The 19,802-nt window shown below is 59.3% G+C and overlaps 1 protein-coding gene across 1 annotated transcript in view; it reads left to right on the plus strand.

Moving 5' to 3' along the window:
- Positions 1-19,802, plus strand: part of HMCN2 (hemicentin 2) — a 158,973-nt gene that overhangs the window by 66,495 nt on the left and 72,676 nt on the right. The window contains 13 exon segments of the mRNA XM_013993934.2: positions 3,915-4,042; positions 6,181-6,435; positions 7,070-7,156; positions 10,292-10,486; positions 11,681-11,811; positions 12,146-12,293; positions 12,629-12,755; positions 13,766-13,920; positions 14,834-15,112; positions 16,783-17,064; positions 17,711-17,819; positions 18,042-18,211; positions 19,493-19,647. Coding sequence (XP_013849388.2) covers positions 3,915-4,042; positions 6,181-6,435; positions 7,070-7,156; positions 10,292-10,486; positions 11,681-11,811; positions 12,146-12,293; positions 12,629-12,755; positions 13,766-13,920; positions 14,834-15,112; positions 16,783-17,064; positions 17,711-17,819; positions 18,042-18,211; positions 19,493-19,647 — 2,221 coding nt within the window.

Below are 19,802 nucleotides of genomic sequence, written 5' to 3' on the forward strand. Positions count from 1 at the left end.
GGGCTGGGGACAAAGAAACCCGGGCACACCTGGCCCCACCCCTCACGGAACCATCGTGACAGGTGATTCCAGGTGTGATAAATATAACCGCCCCAGGAGCACGTAACTGAGAGCAGAGATCCGCCCGGGGCAGCAGGACAGCTTCTCTGAGCCACAGAGGGGCTGGGGATGCGACCCGAGCTGGCATGCCGTGAAGGTGTGGCCTGAGGATGCGCGCTTTCCATCAGATGCCCTTTGGACTCTGGGCAGTTACAGTCCCCTTGGAGCTTGCAGGAAGGGGGGACCCCTCTGGGATCTCCCCCACCGCCCCCCACCATCTGGCTGTGCGAACCTCACGGCCAACAGCGGAGGCTGGAGCCCAGTTGATGTCATAAACAGGAAATTCCCCTCGAACCTCTCCCGTGTTTTCGTCTGGGCGCCACACGGAGCCATCTGGCTGTTCTCGTGTTCTTGCCCGCTAATTACACCACACGCACACAGCAGCAGTGTGCACCCCGCTTCATCCCACCTCTCCCCTGCCCCTCCCTCCCAGGGCTGCAGCGCCTCCGCACCCCCCCAACCCAGGAGCCTTGGGACCGTGGAGAGAGAGCTGGGGGTGGGGGCGGGATAGAAGGGCTGCCCGGATCCCCAAGGCCTCCGGGTCCTGTCCGGCCAGCCCCAGACCTCACGGCTGCTGCTTTACCTGTTTCCCAAGTCTCGTCCGAATGGGGTGTGCTCTGCCTGGGCTAGGATCTCAGGGATACAGAGGCAGAGAAGACGGATGGAGGTGTGTCTTCTCGGGGCCCACAGGTGACAAGTGGTCACAAGCCAGTGTGGAGAGGGCTGCTGTCGGGAGGGCTCTGCAAGCCTCAGCTTGGCCACCTGTAAGGTGGAGCCGCCCTTCTCCCCATCTCCTCTCTTGTGGTCCAGCGAGCAGAGTCCCGTTCGAGGAGGTGACCTGGGCTTGTCATGAGAAAGACAAGGTGCCTATTTTATTGTTGAGAATTGCTTCCACTTTTGGAAGGTGCATTATTATTGTTTTTTTTTTTTTTCCAGAAACTTCTATGTCCTATCCTTTTAAGGGTTTGGTGAGGGAGGGAGTTAAGGGTCCCATGGTCTCTGCAGTTCTTCGGAGACCTAGAAGGCGACCTCTGAGATAAAGGAGTCCAAAGCTGCCTTTTCAGCCATAAAGAAAATGGGGTTCAGAGATGTTGTTTGCCCTGCCTGAGGTTGCACAGCACGTCTATAACAGAGTAGGACCCCAGATCCAGAACTCCAGGTGCCCAGCCTGGACCTCTTTCCACTGACCCACATGTCCCTGCTTGGCTTGTCGAGGTTTGCAACAAAGTCCCCCGTGTGCCGGCCCCAAGTGTGATTGGATATGTATGTTTCAGCCGCAAATGGATCTGTCTTGTGTTTGGTGGATGTCAACGTTAATTTAAAAAAACAGAAAGAAAGAAAATCTGGATAAGAAAAGCCAAGCTAGGGGAGCGAGCCATGCAGGGGAAATGTTTACTTGCCCCTGGGACAAACAAGCATCTGTGTGGTGTTTTTTTCCCCTTTTTCTTCCACTTTGGAAGGTGGATGGGGGCTGTGGGCGAGCCCGCGGGCATGTTGGTGGGGGCGGGGCAGGGGCCAGGATTTTTATTTACAGCAGGGCCGTTTATTGAGCACTTAACTACGTCCAAGGGACCGTGGGCTTTGCATCGCGTCACTTCATTCGTGCCATCTCCTGTGACCCAGACGAGGACCCTGTGGCTTAGGGAGATAGGGTCCTTGGTCTGAGATCAGCCTGCAAGAATGACAGCAGGGGCCACTTGCTGTCAAAACGCTGCTCCCATCAGCTCAGCTCGGCTGCTTCTCAGGGCAGGGGCACTTGCCTGTGTGCTGGGGCAGTGTTCCCAAGGGGTGGACCCCTGAGGGTCTTGGTATAGCCCCCCCCAATCAGGGGCTCTGGGCGGGGCCTGGGAATCTGTATGTTTCACATAGAGCTGGGAGGTTCTGATAAACCTGCCCTACAAGGGGGAATTGCCTGTGAGAGCTGAGGGTGTGTGAGCCTGTGGCCCAGGAATCCTGCTCCAGGGCCTGGGGGACACGTGTGTCAGTGTGCAGAGAACTCTGCTGGGGAGAGAAAGAATGAAGGAAGGAAAGAAGGGGTGAGGGAGGAAAAATCTAAATGCTTTCATGTCTTCCAGAAAGAGAGCAGTTGACTAAGTTATGGTGTGATGGGAGTTTCTGCCGTGGCACAGTGAGTTAAGGATCTGGCCTTGCTGGAGCTGTGGCATAGATCACAGCACTGGCTCAGATTTGATCTCTGGCCCAGGAACTTCCATATGCCACAGGTACAGCCAGAAAAGAAAACAAACAAACAGATAAATTATGGTATGATCACACAAAGTCTACCATACGACAGTGAAAAATGAATGAAATAGACCCACATATATCCACCTGATGCCGTTATATTAGAGTTTTAGACTGTGCGCACCTGTATCATGTATTGCTGTGGATGCACCGTCATCACCATGGTAACAGATGACCTTTGTGGAGTAGGTGCCTCTGTTCCAGGCACTGATGCGAATTAGGTCTTTCAGTTCTCTGGACAACCCCGTGAAGCGTAAGCACTGCTGCTGTTTCTTTTCTCCAAAAGGAGACAACTGAGGCACAGAAAGGTTAAGTGACTTGTCCAACCTCACACAGCAAGCACATGGCAAAACAGGGTCCAACCCAGTTGGTCCAGGTTAGCTCTTGGGTTCTAGAGGCTACTGCCCAGCGCATCATTCACAGTGGTCCTCAGAGAACTTGCTGGATGCTCAGAGCAAACTGGAGAAGGGGGTGCTAGGCAGGGGGATTATAACCCTGCTTTACAGAGGGGGAGGCAGAGGACCCGCAGGGCCAAGCTGGTGGCCTGAGGTTGCACAGCGGGTGAGCTGGCCTCAATGCCGACCTGTTTGGTGAATGGATGCCCAGCTCTTTGCTTGTAGCTGCTTGGGAGCTGTGGGCTGCTGTCATCCTTGTTTTGCAGAGGAGGAACCTGAGGCTCAGCAGACAGGGGGCGGGGGCCAGGGCTGGAGCCCAGCTGTACCCCGATGAGCACAAGTGGGGGAGGCTGGCCCTTGGGATCCCCCACCCCCGTGCCGGCTGCCTGTGCTTGGGGCCAGCTGGGGCCAGTGGCCGCAGCTGCCCTCTCAGGTCTACGGGGGCAGGGGCTGCACGGAGCCAGCACATATGGGCCAGTGATGTCATGTCTACAGGGCCCCCTGGGGTCCAACCCAGCTGCAGGAGCCTGGCTAGGGGTGCCAGATCCCTGTGGGATGGGGCCAGGTGACTTCAGCCAGGTGGGCGGGATTGGGGAGGGCTCTGATGGGGACCTCTACCCCTTCCTCCTGAGGGCCCCACATAGTGCTGGACAACGGGACACCAAAAAGCCCTGGATTTGGAGTCTGTTGGGACCTGGGACTTAGAGGGCCTCCGCAGCTTCTTCCTGCAAGCCATGGGGGGTGGGGGCTCCAAGTGAGACCTCCCCTCCCGTCTCAGGCAGGGTCAAGGGATGGTAGGTGTGTGCAGTAGACGAGTGGGTGTTACTGCAATCAAGTGCCAGGCCCTGGGCTGAATGCCACATGGAATCTGTTCATCAGCCCCAGCCCCAGGACTTCTGAATGTGCCCATTTTACAGATGAGGAAATGGGGGCGGAGGGGCTTGCTTCATCCAGCTAGGAAGGGTTCAGAGTCAAGCCTAGCTGAGGGACTCCTGGTCCAGTGCTCTTAAGCTATGACCTGGTGGTTTGGGGAAGTGGAGGGGGGCAGAGGGAGGAGTGAAGGACAGCTCCGTCCGAGCGGGCTTCCTGGAGGAGGCAGCTGGTTCAAGTGGGGTCTCAGGGCCTTTCCAGCGGAGATGGGTTTGGTTAGGGTCTCACCAGTGCCCTTCCCGCCTGCAGGCATCGCCTCCTCCCGTCGGGCTCCCTGTATCTGGCCCAGGCTCAGGTCACTGATGGTGGCCTCTACAAATGCACAGCCAGTAACCCTGCAGGGTCCGTGGCTCGGAACTACATCCTTGGGGTGCAAGGTATGGCTCTGGCTGGCAGCCTCTGTCTCAGCCCCTCCCCCACCCCCAACGCCTGCTTTCGTGGGCCCTTCGGCGCTCCTCCCCCATCTCCACGCCAGGCTCTGGCCCCCCTTCGTGGCCCTCCAGTGTTCCCTGCATCAATTCTATTTCCTGTCTTTCTCAAACCCCATCTCTCCTTCTCATCTCCTTTTCTCCCTCTTCTGTACCCCGTGGTTGGGCCCAGAGAGGCCGTTCAGAAGCCCCCTGAGAACAGAGGGCAGGACCCGTGGTCGTAGGGACTTGGGGGCTGGGAGGGGGACCCACAAAGGGGGTTCTGGTTTCTGGCCCGGGTGGGGGCCCAGGAGTGGGCGTTGACCTGGGTGTCCAGGTCCTGTGCACAGAAGCCAGCCCGCAGAGCCACTCCCCAAGGAGTCACCTAAGACGGGGGTCCGCCGACTACAGCCCTCAGCCACCTCTGGCCTTCCTGCCGTGTTCACAGAGCCAACGCATGAAGGATGATGTCCCCATTTTTAGTGATTGCCGAAACAGAGACAATTAGTGTTCTATGGCAGGCGAACAGGATATGAAATTCAAGGTTCAGTCTCCATAGATACAAGTTTTATTGGAGCGCCACGACACGTGTTCGGTGACTTATGGTCTGTGGCTTTCACACTGTCATGCAGAGCTGAGCGGTTGAGACAGAGCCCATCTGGCCCGCGCAGCCTGAAATAATGATTCTCTGGTCCTTTACCGAAAAAGCCAGCCCCTGATCTAATCTGATCTAAGCGAACTCCCCATTGTACAGGCGGACAGGCTGAGGCTCAGAGAGGTGGGGCTCAAAGCTTTGCTGTGGGTTTGCAGGAGCGTTGTGAGAAGCAGTGAAACAGGGTGACGAGCAGGGCCTCGGCCTCGACAGAGCGGGGTTTGAATTCGCACTCTGCCACCGACTGGCTGGGTTTCCTTAGGCCAAGTGCTTGGCCTCTCTGAGCCGGGGTTTCCTCTTCTATAAGGTGGGGGCGATATTGCCCATGCCGTAGTTGTCAGAAGGGGTATCAGTGACGTCAGGCCCTCAGCACAGTAGACACTGTTGCTGTTTTCATCAAGTGTTGCTAGGGGGTGGCGTTTACCCTCTGTGCCCCTGTACCAAGGCTCTGGGCTTGGGGTGGGAAAGCCAGGCTCTGCCCCAGGGCCAAGTTCCCACAGGTGCTCTTACCTTCAGGTTCCTGCTCTGAAGCTAGGAAGGGGGTGGGTGTCCTCTGCTTCCCCCAAGGGGCCAGGACACTTGTCCCAGAATTCTCCTGGGCTCACCTAGTCTGGCCCCCCTAGAAGCCACCTGGATTCCTGGTCATACAGACCCAGGCTTAGGGCCGGTCCAGCTCCCATCAGCTGACAGAGTGGGTGACTCTGGCCAAGTCACGTGACCTTTCTGAGCCTCAGTTTCTTCATCTGCAAAATGGGCATCACCCAGCCCCTGGGAAGGACCAGAGGAGGTGGAGGGTGGGAGAGTGACTTGAAGACACAAATGCGGAAGAAACGAAGCCCATAATCCTCCCACCCCGGGGAAGGGAGGGCGCTGGGAACCCCGAGAGTGAGTCTAGCTGCAGCATCTTAGGCACCACTGCGGGCCAGGCTCTATGCTGCCTGCTCTGGCACCACGTCTCATTTCCTCCCAGGCTGGAGGATGGGATGCAAGGAGGGGAAACCGAGGCTCTGGCCACTGCAGGGTCCTGCGGCCGCCAAGGGGCAGGGCTGGGATTTGAACCTCCTCTTCTGTGTGTGCTGCCCCCCTGTGCTGAGTCAGTCCTGCCGCCTCCTGGGCCTCAGTGTCCCCACCGGGCACCGAGATGGATGTTGCCCAGCTGGTGGTTCTCAAACGGTGTAAGTGGGTGGGGGTGGGGAGGGAAATAGGCTGTGATTCTTTGATGACAGCACCTGTGCGCAGGCCAAAGGCTGACCCTGCTCACTCTTGGGGGGTCCCCGTGGGGTGTCCTGTGGCCGTTTCTTGACAAAACCGGGAGCCATCAGCCTTAGATGGCCCCGGATGACTGGATGGCACCATCCAGCCAGCAGGCTGGCCTCTCTGTGGGTCTGGGCTTTGTGACTGCCTGCCCCCCTGTGGGGTCCCTGGCCTTGACCCCCGCTCCCCGGGACCCTGTCAGTGCCCCCCCAGGTGCAGCCGGGCCCTCGGATCCTGAAGGTGCTGGTGGGAGAAGCTCTGGACCTGAACTGTGCGGCCAAGGGCAGCCCGGAGCCCCAGCTGACCTGGTCCAAGGATGGGGTGGCCCTGCAGGGCGGGGAGCCCGAGGGCTCCGTCCACTTCACCGCCATCCAAACTGCCGACGCCGGGACGTACCGCTGTGAGGCCTCCAGCAGCGCCGGGGCGGACGCCTGGGAGCTGGAGCTCAGGGTGCTGGGTGAGTCTGTCCTGAAGCCCAGCGCGCCTCCTCCCAGCTCCCTCCGCAGCAGCCTGGGCTTCGGAGCGGCTTGGACCTTTCCTTCCTCCCAGCTCCATCCTGGGGAGGCGGGTGCTGCTGGCGCCCCCGGGGTGGTGATTGAAGAGCAGGCACCTGGGCTCCGGTCCAGCTTCTCCCACTTTCCAGCTGGACAACCATCAGACAGTCATTTACTGTCTCTGACCCTATAAAATGTGTCCAGTAACGTGTGAAGGCTCAGTGAGAGAGCGCGTGTGAAATGCCTGGTGCGTAAAAAGCTCTGGATCCTCGGGGCCAGCATTTTCCCTATTGTGAATATGAAGCACACGCGGAAGGCTGCTCCTGGAGGGGAGGACAGGACGATCCTGGGCTTGGATCCTGAGCCCGGGGGGTCGTGCGAAGCCCAGGTGGCTGTTCTGTGGGCCACCCTGAGGGAGGTGAGCCGGTGCCACCGGCTCTGACTCGCCCTGAGGCTGAGGGTGGAACGCGAGGCTTGCGTCCCCTTTTTCCGGCTGGGTTCTGGATGGCAGTGCCCTCTCTGCTGGCCTTGGGATCCCGAGGGGAGCACCAAGCTTCGGGTTTGGGGGTGTGAGTGTGGCCACATTCCTCCCACCAGAGCCGCCGCACTGGGGGGCCGATGAGACCAGCGGTCTGTTGGAGAGGGTGGCCGGAGAGAACGCCACCCTGCCGTGCCCTGCCAGAGGTGAGGCTGGGCCCTGGGTGGGCTGGGCAGGGGACAAGACCCACCCACATCCAGCTCCCTGGGTCACGCGTTGTGGGCAGCGCCCGTGGGTGTGGAGTTATGGGGTCCCCAGTCCTGTCCGCGGCCACGCTGAGCACTTCGTCCCATCCCAACCAGATAGGATGGGTATTAGCATTAGCTCCTTTTTCAAATTAGGGGCAGTCTAGGCCCAGAGGGGTTAAGCAGCTTTCCCAAGGTCACACAGCCAGAAGGTGACTTGCAAAGCATGATGTGCCTGGACCCCAGCCTCTAGTGCCCTTTAAGCCCAGGGCCCCTCTGCGCCTGGACATGGTAACAGCCCAGGGTCCCAGGATCAGTGCTTAGTGGCCCCAGACCTCACAGCAGCTACGGCACAGTGTGGGGCTGAGATAGCCACCCTGGCCAGCTGCCCGGGGCTGGGTGGTCACCCCTTCCTTTCTGAGCCTCAGTCGTCTCAGCTGCACAGTGGGGTCACACGCATCCCTCCACCGGGGCTGCTGTGAAGGTCCCGTGGACAGTAGGGGTTTTAGGTCCCAGCCCGTGCCTGGTGCATAGTGGGGTGCACGGTTGAATGGATGATTCTGCCTCGCTGTGAAACCTCCCTGCGGCTCCGGCAGGTGCTGCTTTCTGCCGGAGTTGCTTCCTTAGGCTTCAGGCTCTTCTGGGACAGGGGACGTGCTGACTCCCTGTGCACAGATGGAGCTTTCTGAAAGGGCCGGTGTCTGGGGTCTACAGAGCTAGTGGCAGCTAACAAAAAGCCTGGAAGAAGAAAGGAAAGCTGCTTCTAGTCTCCTCTTCTCTTCCATGTGCCACGGGGCCCAGGGAAGTCCTTGGAACCAGACCAAGGGAGAGGCAGGTAGGAGGCAGGCTTTTGGGAGCCCTACGCTCACCTGGAGAGGCAGTTGTACGGTCCTCGACCAGGGCGCCACCTGGTGTCAGTATCTGGTAATAGCAAGCAGCCTTGAAGGTGCTCTCGAGAGGTGGGACCACAGCCACCCCCCCCAACATCCCTGATCAGCCAGGGGCTTCTCCTCCTTAAGCCGGGTTGGCATAACCCAAGCTCACCATTAAAACTGCCTCAGCCCGGCCAGCGCCTGCCCAACGGGCTGCCCTTGGCCTTTTCCCTTCAAGCAGGGAAGGGAGAAATCACAGGGCACCAGGGACTGGCACATGGGAGCCCTGGTACCTGCAGTGGGTGGCACCATCCTCCTACTGGTACCTGGAGTGAGACAGAGGCCGGGAGCCTCCCCACCAACTTGCTGGTGATTGTGAACAATCATTGCCTCTCTTTTGGCCCCTGCGAAGTGGGCATGAGGGAGTTTCCATTGTGGCTCAGTGGGCTAAGAACCCGACTAGTATCCATGAGGATGCGGGTTCAATCCTTGGCCTTGCTCAGTGTGTTAAGGATCTGGCATTTCCGTGAGCTGTGGTGTGGGTCGCAGATGTGGCTCGGATCTGGCATTGCTGTGACTGTGGTGTAGACTGGTGGCTGCAGCTATGATTTGACCTCTAGCCTGGGAACTTCCATATGCCACAGATGCATCCCTAAAAGAAAAATAATAATAATAAAAAGGGTGTGGGAAGTGATTTTCAGTGAGAGCTCTGAGTCCCCTGGCTTCCCCCCATCACAGAGCATTGGTGTAGGCCTGTGGTTAGAGCTCATTTAGGGGCTAGATGTCTTGCACTTAAAAAAAAAAAACTCCAGGGTTCAAAGCTCAATGCCCCACCAGGCCAGCAGCTCTGAAGTCCTGGCCTCTGGATGGTGGGAGAATGGGCTGGGGTCCTCTGGAGAAGCTGAGGAGCTGGGAGGGGCATGTGTGCATGTGGGCTGTGTGTGTGTTCACCTATGTGTCCCCACAGTGAGGAGCAGACCCCTGGCAGTGGGATCCTCCAGGGGGCATCCTGGCAGAGCTGCGGTCAGGGCTGCCCTGATCCTGAGGTCGCTCAGCAAGTCCGCAGAGCAGAGGCTCAAGTAACCCAAGCCCTGCTGTGACTGCTGAGTGCCGTGCCTCATGGGCATGGGTGCTGTTTGGAAGGCTAGGTCATTCTTCAACACAGATCTGAGGACCTACTCTGTGCCAGGCAGCTGTTCACTGTGCACCCACTGTGCCCCAGGCCACGTGAGCCAACAGTCTGGTGGCAGAGCCAGGCGCTGGAGAGTCCAAAGTGAGGAGTGTTGGACGAGAGCATGCTGGGGATTGCGGCGCTCACGGTGGGGATGGGGGGTGTGGCCACCAGTGCCCGGCCCTGTGCCTGCGAGAGGAAGCGCAGGCCAGGCCAGTGGCCCTCCACCGTTTATGCATTGAGTTGATGGGACGATAGGGTGCTGAATGCAGCAGGTTCGTTCCTTTCTGTGGCACCTACTATGTGCCAGGTACTGGGCTTGCAGCTGGAATTGCAGCAGGGAACAAAGCGAAGACCCTGGACCTTGTGTGTGTGAGGGAAGACAGGCAATAGACTGAAAACATTGTCTAAAAGAGGTGCATCTTGGGAGTTCCTATTGTGGCTCAGCGGATTAAGGACAGGACGCTCTCTCTGTGAGGATGTGGGTTCAATCCCTGGCCTTGCTCAGTGGATTAAGGATCTGGCATCACCGCAAGCTGTGGCATACGTCATGGATGCAGCTTGGATCCAGTGTTGCTGTGGCGCAGGCTGGCACCTGCAGCTCTGATTGGACCCCTAGCCCAGCAACTTCCATATGCTGCAGGTGCAGCCGTTAAAAAAAAAAAGAAAACGTACATCTTATGTATGTTAGAAGGTTGGAGATGATGGGCAAAGAGAAAAAGAGGGCAGGTAAGGGATTGGGCATGCTGGCGGGGATGCAATTCCAGATGAGGCAGGGCCTCTGGGAGGGAACCAGAAAAGCCTCTGTCCCCTGTGCGCATGGCCCAGGGGCCACTGGGAGGCCATGTGGACGCATAGGACCGGGTGGGGAGGCGGCGGGTGTCTGGGCATCTGCAGCTCCCAGGGGTAGTCCTCCAGCCCTGTGGGCAAGGAGGTGCCCAAGGGCCTCCCCTCACCAGAAGGTCAGTGCCGTTTGCACAGGGGTGGGGGCAGTGCAGATGTGGACGGGGAAGGGGCCAGGGTGTTCATGCTCATGACTCTGTGCCCTGCCAGGGACGCCCAAGCCGCAGGTCACATGGCGGAAGGGCCCGTCCTTGGAGCCTGTGAGTGGCCGGCCGGGCCTGGCGGTGCTGGAGGAAGGCTCGCTGTTTCTGGACTCGGTTTCTCCCACTGACGGCGGGGACTACGAGTGCCAGGCCACCAATGAGGCGGGCTCTGCATCCCGGAGAGCCAAGCTGGTGGTCCATGGTGAGCTGGGATCCCGGAGCTGGGGAATGGCTGGTACCCCAGGCTGCCTAGGTGGGGCACTGAGAACTCACCTCAGGGGAGGCTGCAGGCCCCTTTTCACCCACTCCATACCTGTCAGCAAAGGCTTGAGGGTGAAGGGAGAGTGGCAGGTTGCAGGGCACCCCCTTCCCCAGGGAGACCCCCACGGAGGCAGTGTACGAGAGGAACCTGGAAATCCATACATGGCTTTAAAATGGTCTAGAAGTGCGAGTTCCTTTTGTGGCTCAGTGGGTTACGAACCCGACTAGTGTCCTTGAGGATGTGGGTTCGATCCCTGGCCTTGCTCAGTGGGTTAAGGATCCGGAACTGCCCTGAGCTGTGGTGTAGGTCACAGACGTGGCTCGGATCTGGCGTTGCCATGGCTGTGGTGTAGGCTGGTAGCTGCAGCTCCGATTCGACCCCTAGCCTGGGAACCTCCGTATACTACAGGTGTGGCCCTAAAAATAAAAAAAAAAAAAATATGGAAGGTCTAGTAGTGAATTTCTTTTAGAATGTGCAGTGGTGGCCATGCAGAGTCCCGAGGTCACCTTGTGTTATAGCTGCTGAAACTACCCGGGGCTCTTGTTCTTCCCATCAGCAGGGGGCGCTTCCTCCAGCTCCTGGACCCCGTTACCCACCCATCCATGGTGCTGTAGGGAAGGGGAGCCCTTCCCTCCCCTTAACTCAGGCTCATGGAGGAAGTGGGAGAAGCAGCTTTAATGGTTCCTACTGGGCCACCTTCTGCCTCCCCATGGGCAGCCTCTCGGCTTCCGTAATGGCAGGTGAACTGGCCTGGGAAGCTGGTTTCAAAGACATCCCCAGCCCCACCCTCAGGGATTTCGGCTGGGGGACCCTCCTAGGTGACCATGACAGCAGTCTGGGTATCGAGCTGGGTGGATCCCCATCTGATAAAGCTGAATGTCGGAGAGAGTGGCCCTGTTCCTGGGCACACCAGGGCGAGGTCCCAGGGCCGGGCTGCTGTGGCCATTCCCAGGTCCATGTGGCTCCTGATGGCCAGACCCGGGACTGGGGCGGGCATCCTGCAACCCCAGAATCTGGAAGGGGAGGGAGTTAGGGCTGCCTCACCGGGTCGGTGAGAGTGGCCCAGACAAGGTCTGGGTGGCCGTGGCTGTCCCTGGGGAGGCGGCAGCTCCTCTGCTTCTCCTTGCTCCCAAGTGCCCCCCAGCATCCGGGAGGACGGGCGCAGGGCCAACGTGTCAGGCATGGCCGGCCAATCCCTGCGGCTGGAGTGTGACGCACATGGCTTTCCAGCCCCTGAGATCACGTGGCTCAAGGATGGGCAGCTGGTGGGTGTCCCCGGGGTGGACGTGCTGCGGGTGGGATTTGGGTAGGGTACAGGCCTTCTGGGGGGTTCCTACCTGCACCAGGTGTGGTGGGGGCATATGACAGGGTGATAGGTGTCTTTAGGGCTGCTCTGGGGTTCAGGGCGGTGGAGGACTGTGGTCCCACAGTGAAGCCTGGACGCCTGCATGGAGGAGAGGGCATGGCCCTGTTCTCAGAATCAGAAGCCCTGGGTTCTGGTCTCCAACCAGCTTCCCTGGGCCTCAGCTTCCTCTTGCTGCTGATCTGGGTGTGCAGCCCCACCCCACCCACCAGCTCCCTCTGGCCTCTTCTGCCCAGATCCCCGAGGTGGGCAGCCACCGCCTCCTGGATGGGGCCCGGGCCCTCCACTTTCCCAGGATCCAGGAGGGCGATTCCGGCCTCTACTCCTGTCGGGCAGAGAACCAGGCGGGGACCGCCCAGAGGGACTTCGAGCTCCTCGTGCTCAGTGAGTGAGGCCTGAGCCCCCCCAGCTCCCACATGTGTCTGGTCCCTTTTAGGTGGTGGTGGTGGGGGAACTGCCTGCTGGGAACCAGAGGCAGAGAGGCCCGTGGCAGATATGCTCACGGGGCTGTGGGGCAGGCATCAGATAACCATATCGTTGACCCTGTAATTAGGGTTTGCATTATGTGCACAAGAGGCTACACAGAGCAGGGCCCCATCCAGCCAGGGGTTCGGGGGCAGGGTGAGCAGGCAGGGGGCCAGCACAGGCAAAGGCCCTGTGGCCAGTGGGGCTTGTAGCACTGGACAATTTTTTTCACCCCCCCACCCCTCTCGCCCCAGTCCCACCTTCCGTGCTTGGAGCCGGGGCTGCTCAGGAGGTGCTGGGCCTGGCTGGTGCAGGGGTGGAGCTGGAGTGCCAGACCACGGGGATCCCCGCTCCCCAGGTGGAATGGACCAAGGACGGGCAGTGAGTGACCCCCCTGGCGGGTAGCGTGGGCGTGGAGCGCTAGGTGGAGCGGGGCTCTGGGGAGTGGGACTCTGCTGGGTGGGGGCTTGACAGGCACTGCTGGAGCCACGCAGGGCCCCGGGCAGAGGGCAGCTGGGGGCACCCTCACCCCAACTTGAGATCACTCAGGCAGGGTTTCGCCGGGCAGGGTTTTCTCAGCACTCAGCCAGCCTTCTTTTCATTTTTAAGAGTATTTTTATTTTAAGACATTTTTAAAGGACTAACATGACCTTCATCGTATTCCAAAGTCGCAAATCAGCAGCACTTCGTACATCCGCTGTGAGGCACTGCGGTCACCTCTGTCGACTTCCAGAGTGTTTCATTGTCCCCAAAGGAGACCTGTACCCATGAGCAGTTACTCCCCTGTTCCTTCCCCGCCCACAGCCCCTGGCAGCCACTCAAATGCTTTCTGTCTCTAGATTTCATGTAATTTCCCGCAGTCATACATAAGCGGCCTTTCGTGTCTGCGCCTTTCACTTAGATACGGTTTTCGAGGTTTGTCCACCTTCTAGCAGGTTTTGGAACGTCACTTCTTTTTTTTTTTTTTTTTTTTTTTTGCGTTTTAGGGCCCCACCCACGGCACATGGAGGTTCCCAGGCTAGGGGTCCAATCGGAGCGACCGCTGCTGGCCTGCCTCACAGCCACAGCAATGCAGGATCCGAGCATCGTCTCCGACCTACACCACAGCTCACGGCAACACCAGATCCTTAACCCACTGAGCGAGGCCAGGGATCGAACCCGCAACCTCATGAGACCGTCACCTCTTTTAACGGCTGAATAATAAATATTCCATCGTAGGGATGGACCACATTTTGTTTATCCCTTTATCTTTGATGCGCACGGGGTGGTTGGCACCTTTCAGGGACTGAAGCGTCCAGCCTTCCTTTTCCCGAGCGGCAGGCTCCGTCTGTACAGCCGCCCCCGCCAGCACCTCGGCCTCACTGGCAGTCTTTTCTTGGCCATCTTTCCAGACCTGTCCTTCCAGGGGACCCTCGCGTCCAGCTCCAGGAGGACGGCCAGGTTCTCAGAATCACCAGCACTCACCTGGGGGATGAAGGGCGGTACCAGTGTGTGGCCTTCAGCCCAGCTGGCCAGCAGGCCAAGGACTTTCAGCTCAGAATCCACTGTGAGCCCAGCCCCTTCCCGGCCCCCCACCACGGGCTGCCCGCTGCAGGGAGGGAGATGGAGGGCAGAAATGGGGGTCTCTAAGGAGTGAGCCCCCTGTCCAGTAAACGTGGGGGCGGAGGCAGGACAGAGGGACTCTGGCCCAACGTTTCGCAAATCCCATTGTCCCCTCCTGAGCTTCACAAGTCTTACTCTTCCTGATACCAACTCAGGATGGTGGTTACTTTGGATCAAGTCCCTTTTCTTTACACCAAGACACACTGATTTCAAAGAATGTTTAATGCCTCGAAGGGAAGCGGGAACCAGGGTCGCTTGGCCTTCGTGGGAGGAAGCTGTGAAAACACGTACAACCAAAGTGGGATGTTGGAAGCCCTCAGGTGTGAGCTGCCCACGTGTGGTCAAGAGGGCAGCGTAGAAAGTTCTAGAAAAGTTACAAACAGAGTCTCAGGGAACACCCCTTTCCCTTTGTCCTCATTGGACTGGAAGGAGGTCTGGGAAGGTTGTGGCTATTCCCTTATGCGATGCCCTGAGGGTGACCTTGGGTACCACCTACAGTGTGTGACCTGTCCTCTGGGAAACCCTGATCCCATTTTACAGACGGGGAGACTGAGCCCTAGAGAGGGGGGGTGACCTATGAGGGTCCTACAGTGAGTTAGAGGCCCAGTGGGGTCCAGAGCCTGACCTGCGGCCCCTCCCCCACCTTGTGCTCCTCTCACGAAGGCCGGGCTTGCCCCCTATGTCAGCAGGTCCCTGGGCCGTCTCTCCCACCTGTCCCCAGAGCCCTGCCCCTCGCCCATCCCTGCAGTAGACGCCTAGGACATGTTCAGTGCTTGCGGCCTCGAGGGAGGGGCCACCAGCCGCCTCTGTGCGGGGCAGGCTCCCTATGACTGCCCTCCGCCCCCCGCTGTCCTCAGCACCTCCCACCATCTGGGGATCCAATGAGACAAGTGAGGTGGCTGTCGTGGAGGGCCACCCCGTGCGGTTCCTGTGCGAGGCCCGAGGAGTGCCCACACCTGACATCACCTGGCTCAAGGACGGGGACCCCCTGCTCCCCAGTGCCGAGGCCGTCTACACCAGGGGCGGCCGGCAGCTGCAGCTGGAGAAGGCCCAGGGCTCAGACGCTGGCATCTACACCTGCAAGGCCAGCAACCCCGTGGGCGTTGTTGAGAAGGCCACCAGGCTGGAGGTTTACGGTGAGCGGCCAGGGGTCTCGGCAGGGACAGCGGACCCCAGCGGTGGGCGGTGGGAGGGACTCTGGGCCGTGGTGGCCTCCGTCTGTCTCTGGAGACAGAGGATAAGGGATGGAGGGACCCAGGGAGAAGGGTTATCCCGGCTCGTCCAGGAAACAGGCCAGGAGCAGGAGGGCCGGTCCAGGGGCCCAGGCGGAGCCAAGTCCAGGATCCAGGTCCCCCCTGGTGATTTCACATTTCATGCAACTATGCCCAGACCCCCCAGCCCCCCGACCACCACCCATCATTGCCTGCTCTTCATTGATGGCTCACGCAGTCCAGGCCCGCTGGGGCTCTTCACAGTGCCAGCTCCTTTAATCACGGTCCAGGGACGAGGGCCCTCATCTTCCCACTTGGGGGTGAGTGTAGTGGGCCCTGGGCTTGGCCCAGGTCACCCCGAGCAGAAGCGACAGGACCTGTAGGAGGACTGTAAATCCTGCACTCAGCATTGGCCTGTCTTGAGGGCTTGGCTCTGAGGATGCACCGACTCAGAGGAAAGGGTTGGGGGCAGGGGGGGGGTCCTGGGCAGGTGATGGTTCAGAGGGCAGAATGCAGGCCAGCGGGTTGGTGTCTTCCTGGTCCCTCCCGAGGAGTCAGCTTTGGGCCGCTGGTCCCCAAAGATGCTAAGGGCTTGGATGCTGGAGCCCTGGGGAGCTCAAAGGGAAGTTGGGGCGTGTGCGGTCTGTGGGCAGCCTCTGAGGATGAGCCCAGCTGCCAACGTCGGGATTCTCCTTCGGGGATCTGAGGACTTCCTGGAAACTGAATGACAAGTGCACGTGTGTGTTTTCTTCCTTTTTCTTTCATTTTTTTCTTTTTGCTTTTTAGGGCCACGTCTGCGGCACATGGAATTTTCCAGGCTAGGAGTCCAATCGGAGCTGCAGCTGCCGGCCTACACCACAGCCACAGCAACTTGGAATCCGAGCTGAGTCTGCCACCTACACCAAGCTCACAGCAACACCGGATCCTTAACCCACTGATCGAGGCCAGGGATCAAACCCATGTCCTCATGGGTACTAGCTGGATTCATTACCACAGAGCCATGACGAGAACTTCTCAGTACGTTTTCAGGGTGGTGGCTTGTGACCCCAACAAAGTTGAGAGGCCCATCTGGGCCCTTCATCGCCCCATGTCCCTTGGCAATGGCTCTGTGGGCTCTGCAATTTGGGGGCCCTCCCTAAGGGTAAGAGAGGAGCCCCCTTTGGGTACCCCTTGGCCATCGCTGGCTGAGTGAGGAGCCCCCACAGGCGAGGATTTCCTCAGGCCACAGAGGGGACCAGTAGGACCAGTAAGAGCCCATCACTTTGAGTTCAGCAGATATTGAGACCTACTGTGTGCAGATACTGGAGACACACAGAGACGTGCATAGTTCTGCTCGGGATGTGCTCCCTGGGATAGTGGGCCGTGGAGGGAGGAGGCGGGGGGGGGGGGTAAGGGGTGGGGCTGCTGCCAAGGGGCAGAGAAGGGAGAGGGTGCTTCCAGCCAGGGGTCTCTGGGAGGCTCCCCGGAGGAGGCGATGTGCGAAGAGGGGTTGCAGCTATGGGCGGGGGGGGAGGCAGCATTTCACATGGGGAGGGGCGAGGGAGGGGCTTCATCAGGCTGCTGGTCCCTGAGCAGCCCCCATGCCTCTTCCCTAGTCCCGCCTGCCATCGAGGGGGCTGGTAGAGGGCCTCATGTGGTGAAGGCCGTGGCTGGGAGGCCCTTGGCACTGGAGTGTGTGGCCCGAGGCCGCCCACCCCCCACCCTTTCCTGGCACCACAAGGGGCTGCCCGTGACGGAGAGCAACGGGACGTGGCTGGCGGCGGGCGGCAGCGTGCTGAGCCTGGAGAGCCTGGGGGAGGCGTCCGGAGGCCTGTACAGCTGCGTGGCCAGCAGCCCGGCTGGGGAGGCCATGCTGCAGTACTCCGTGGAGGTGCAGGGTAAGCCCGGGCCTGTCCCCCCAGGGTCCCTGGGGCTGGGGACCCCTCCTTTCCCACCTACTGTGTGTGGAGGGGATGGAAAGTGGGGAGAGGTGACCGGTGCCCTGAATTGCAGAAGACAGATAAGGAGACAGATGAGGACATTGTGACCTAGTCGGGGGCCCCGGGATCAAGGGCCAGGTCACCCAGGATAAAAGACAGTGCTCTGACTTCCAGGAGATGCTCCTGGTCACTGGCGTGGACATCTATGGAGAATTCCCTGGGGCCCAAAGCTGGGTGGTGGGCGCTGGTGCCGGGGACGCGCTGTCGGGGGTGGGACCCTTGCCCGCTTCTCCCATTCCATGGATACTTCTCGGCTATTCACTCAGATAAAGCCGGGAACAGGCAGAAGGGGCTCCTGAGCGCTGGCTCTCGGGGGGAGGTCAGACATTGAATAAATAGACCAAGCCCATGAGGAGGCTGGGGGCGGGGGCACTCACCTGATCTTGGGTGGTCCTGGAAGGCTACCTGGCAGAGGGACCATTTATGGGAGGACTGGAAGGGTGAGATGAAGCTTGGGCCTTGCTCTGGCAGCACTGGGACTTGGGAGGGCTGTAGGCTGGGGTTTTCTGAGCTCCAAACCCTCAATGGTGATTCCTGCTTGCAGTGGCCCCACAGCTCCTGGTAGCTGAAGGCTTGGGCCAGGTGACCACTCTCGTGGGACAGCCCCTGGAACTTCCTTGCCAGGCCTCAGGCTCCCCTGTGCCCACAGTCCAGTGCGTATGGGGTGATGTGGGCCGGACCTGGGGGGCTGGGGGCGGATGGAGAGGGCACACTTTGGGGTGGGTGGGGAGTATGCTTCCCAGGAGCATGAAAAAAAGGCCACCGAGCCAGGGATGTGAGAGCAGGAGCGATGCTGCCAGGCCTCTTGGCTCATCCTGTCACCCTCACCCTTTCCTGGCCTCAGGCTGACCCGTTCCCCTGCCTACACCCTGTAGGTGGCTGCAGAATGGCCGTCCCGCCAAGGAGCTGGCTGGGGTGCAGGTGGCCTCACAGGGGACCACACTGCATATTGACCACGTGGAGCTGGGCCATGCGGGCCTCTTCGCCTGCCAGGCCACCAACGAGGCGGGCACTGCTGGGGCCGAGGTGGAGTTATCTGTGCACGGTGAGCGGGGCCTGGGGTTCCAGGGCCATGGCAGCCCGAGATGCCCAGTGGGTGAAGCCAGACAGCCATGGCCATCTGTGCCTTTGGCAGGCCTGGTAGACATGGGTAGGGCATAGAGCTGGTCAGCTCTGGATGGCATTTCTGGGCCAGACTTCCCAGCTCCCCAAAGAGACATGGGCATGAGAAGGTGGTCTCAGCTGCGCACCACACTTGTCAATCGCCCAGAACATAGGCCTTCCATTTGCGCTCGCCTCCTCCCCCACCCTCACGCTTGCTCTCTACGCTCAGCACCCTCACCTTCATTCAACTCCTTATGTAGACGGGCTCCCTTACCACCAAGCCTGCAAATGCTGTTCCCTCTGCCTGGAACATTCTTCCTCTTCCTCTTTGCCTGCTTAGCTCCTTCCTATCTTACAAGTCTGTCCTAAAAGCACCCCTTCTTCCAGGAAGTCCTCCTTGATTCCACCATGGTTATAATCTGCACTGCCCAGCCTCTCGTGGCCATATCCCCACTCACTGTATTGGGGGTTGCTTATTTGGTTGTTCATCTCCACTGCCCAGCTGGGGAGCTCTGAAGGCACCACAGAGCTTTCTCTGCTGTGTCCCTGTGCCTAGTGCAGTGTGGGCACTGAGTAGATGCTGTCTATGACATATTCTTGGATGATGAGTGATGGATGGATGATGGATGGATAGTGGATGGATGGATGGATGATGGATGATGGATAGATGGAGGAATGATGGATGGATGGATGAAGAATGGAGGGATGATGGATAATTGATGGATGGATGATGGATGGATGGATGATGGATGGATGGATGAAGAATGGAGGGATGATGGATAATGGATGGATGGATGACGGATGGATGGATATGAATGGTGGATCGATAATGGATGGATAGATGGATGATGGATGGATGATGGATGGATGGATGGATGAATGATGGGTGGATAATGAATGGAAAGAGGAATGATGGATGGATGATGGATGGATGGATGGATGGATGGATGAAGGATGGGTAGATAATGAATGGAAAGAGGAATGATGGATGGATGATGGATGGATGGATGGATGGATGGGAGAATTTTAAAGGGAAAGACTTGCTCTGCTGGCTCCCAGTCTGGTGCTCTTCCCCCTAAGGCCATATGTTTGGAGGGCTGGGGGCAGGCTAGAGGCCAGATTTGCAAGGCTACACCCTTGCCTCCCAGGCACTGAGGAGGTTTCTGGGTACTTCCTACACCCCTCCTGACCCTGACCTTTCTCTCCCTGCCTCTCTGCCCAGAGCTCCCATCAGTGGTCATAGCCGGGGGTGAAAACATCACAGCCCCTTTCCTGCAGCCTGTGACCCTCCGATGTGTGGGGACTGGGGTGCCTACCCCCAGCCTCCGCTGGTGGAAGGATGGGGTGGCCCTAGCAGCCTCGGGGGGGAACCTGCAGGTACGTGTGAGGGCCCCAGGGATGGTGGGCCAACCTTGCGGAGGTGGAGGGGCTGCTTTTTAGGGGCCCTGGTGGCCTGGGGGCAGGATGAACAGAAGCCACTCATCCTGGAAATGCTCAGCAGATCCTGGGGTGCCGGGTCTGCAGAGCCAAGG

This window comes from Sus scrofa, chromosome 1, assembly GCF_000003025.6.
Source record: "Sus scrofa isolate TJ Tabasco breed Duroc chromosome 1, Sscrofa11.1, whole genome shotgun sequence".
NCBI lineage: Eukaryota > Metazoa > Chordata > Mammalia > Artiodactyla > Suidae > Sus > Sus scrofa.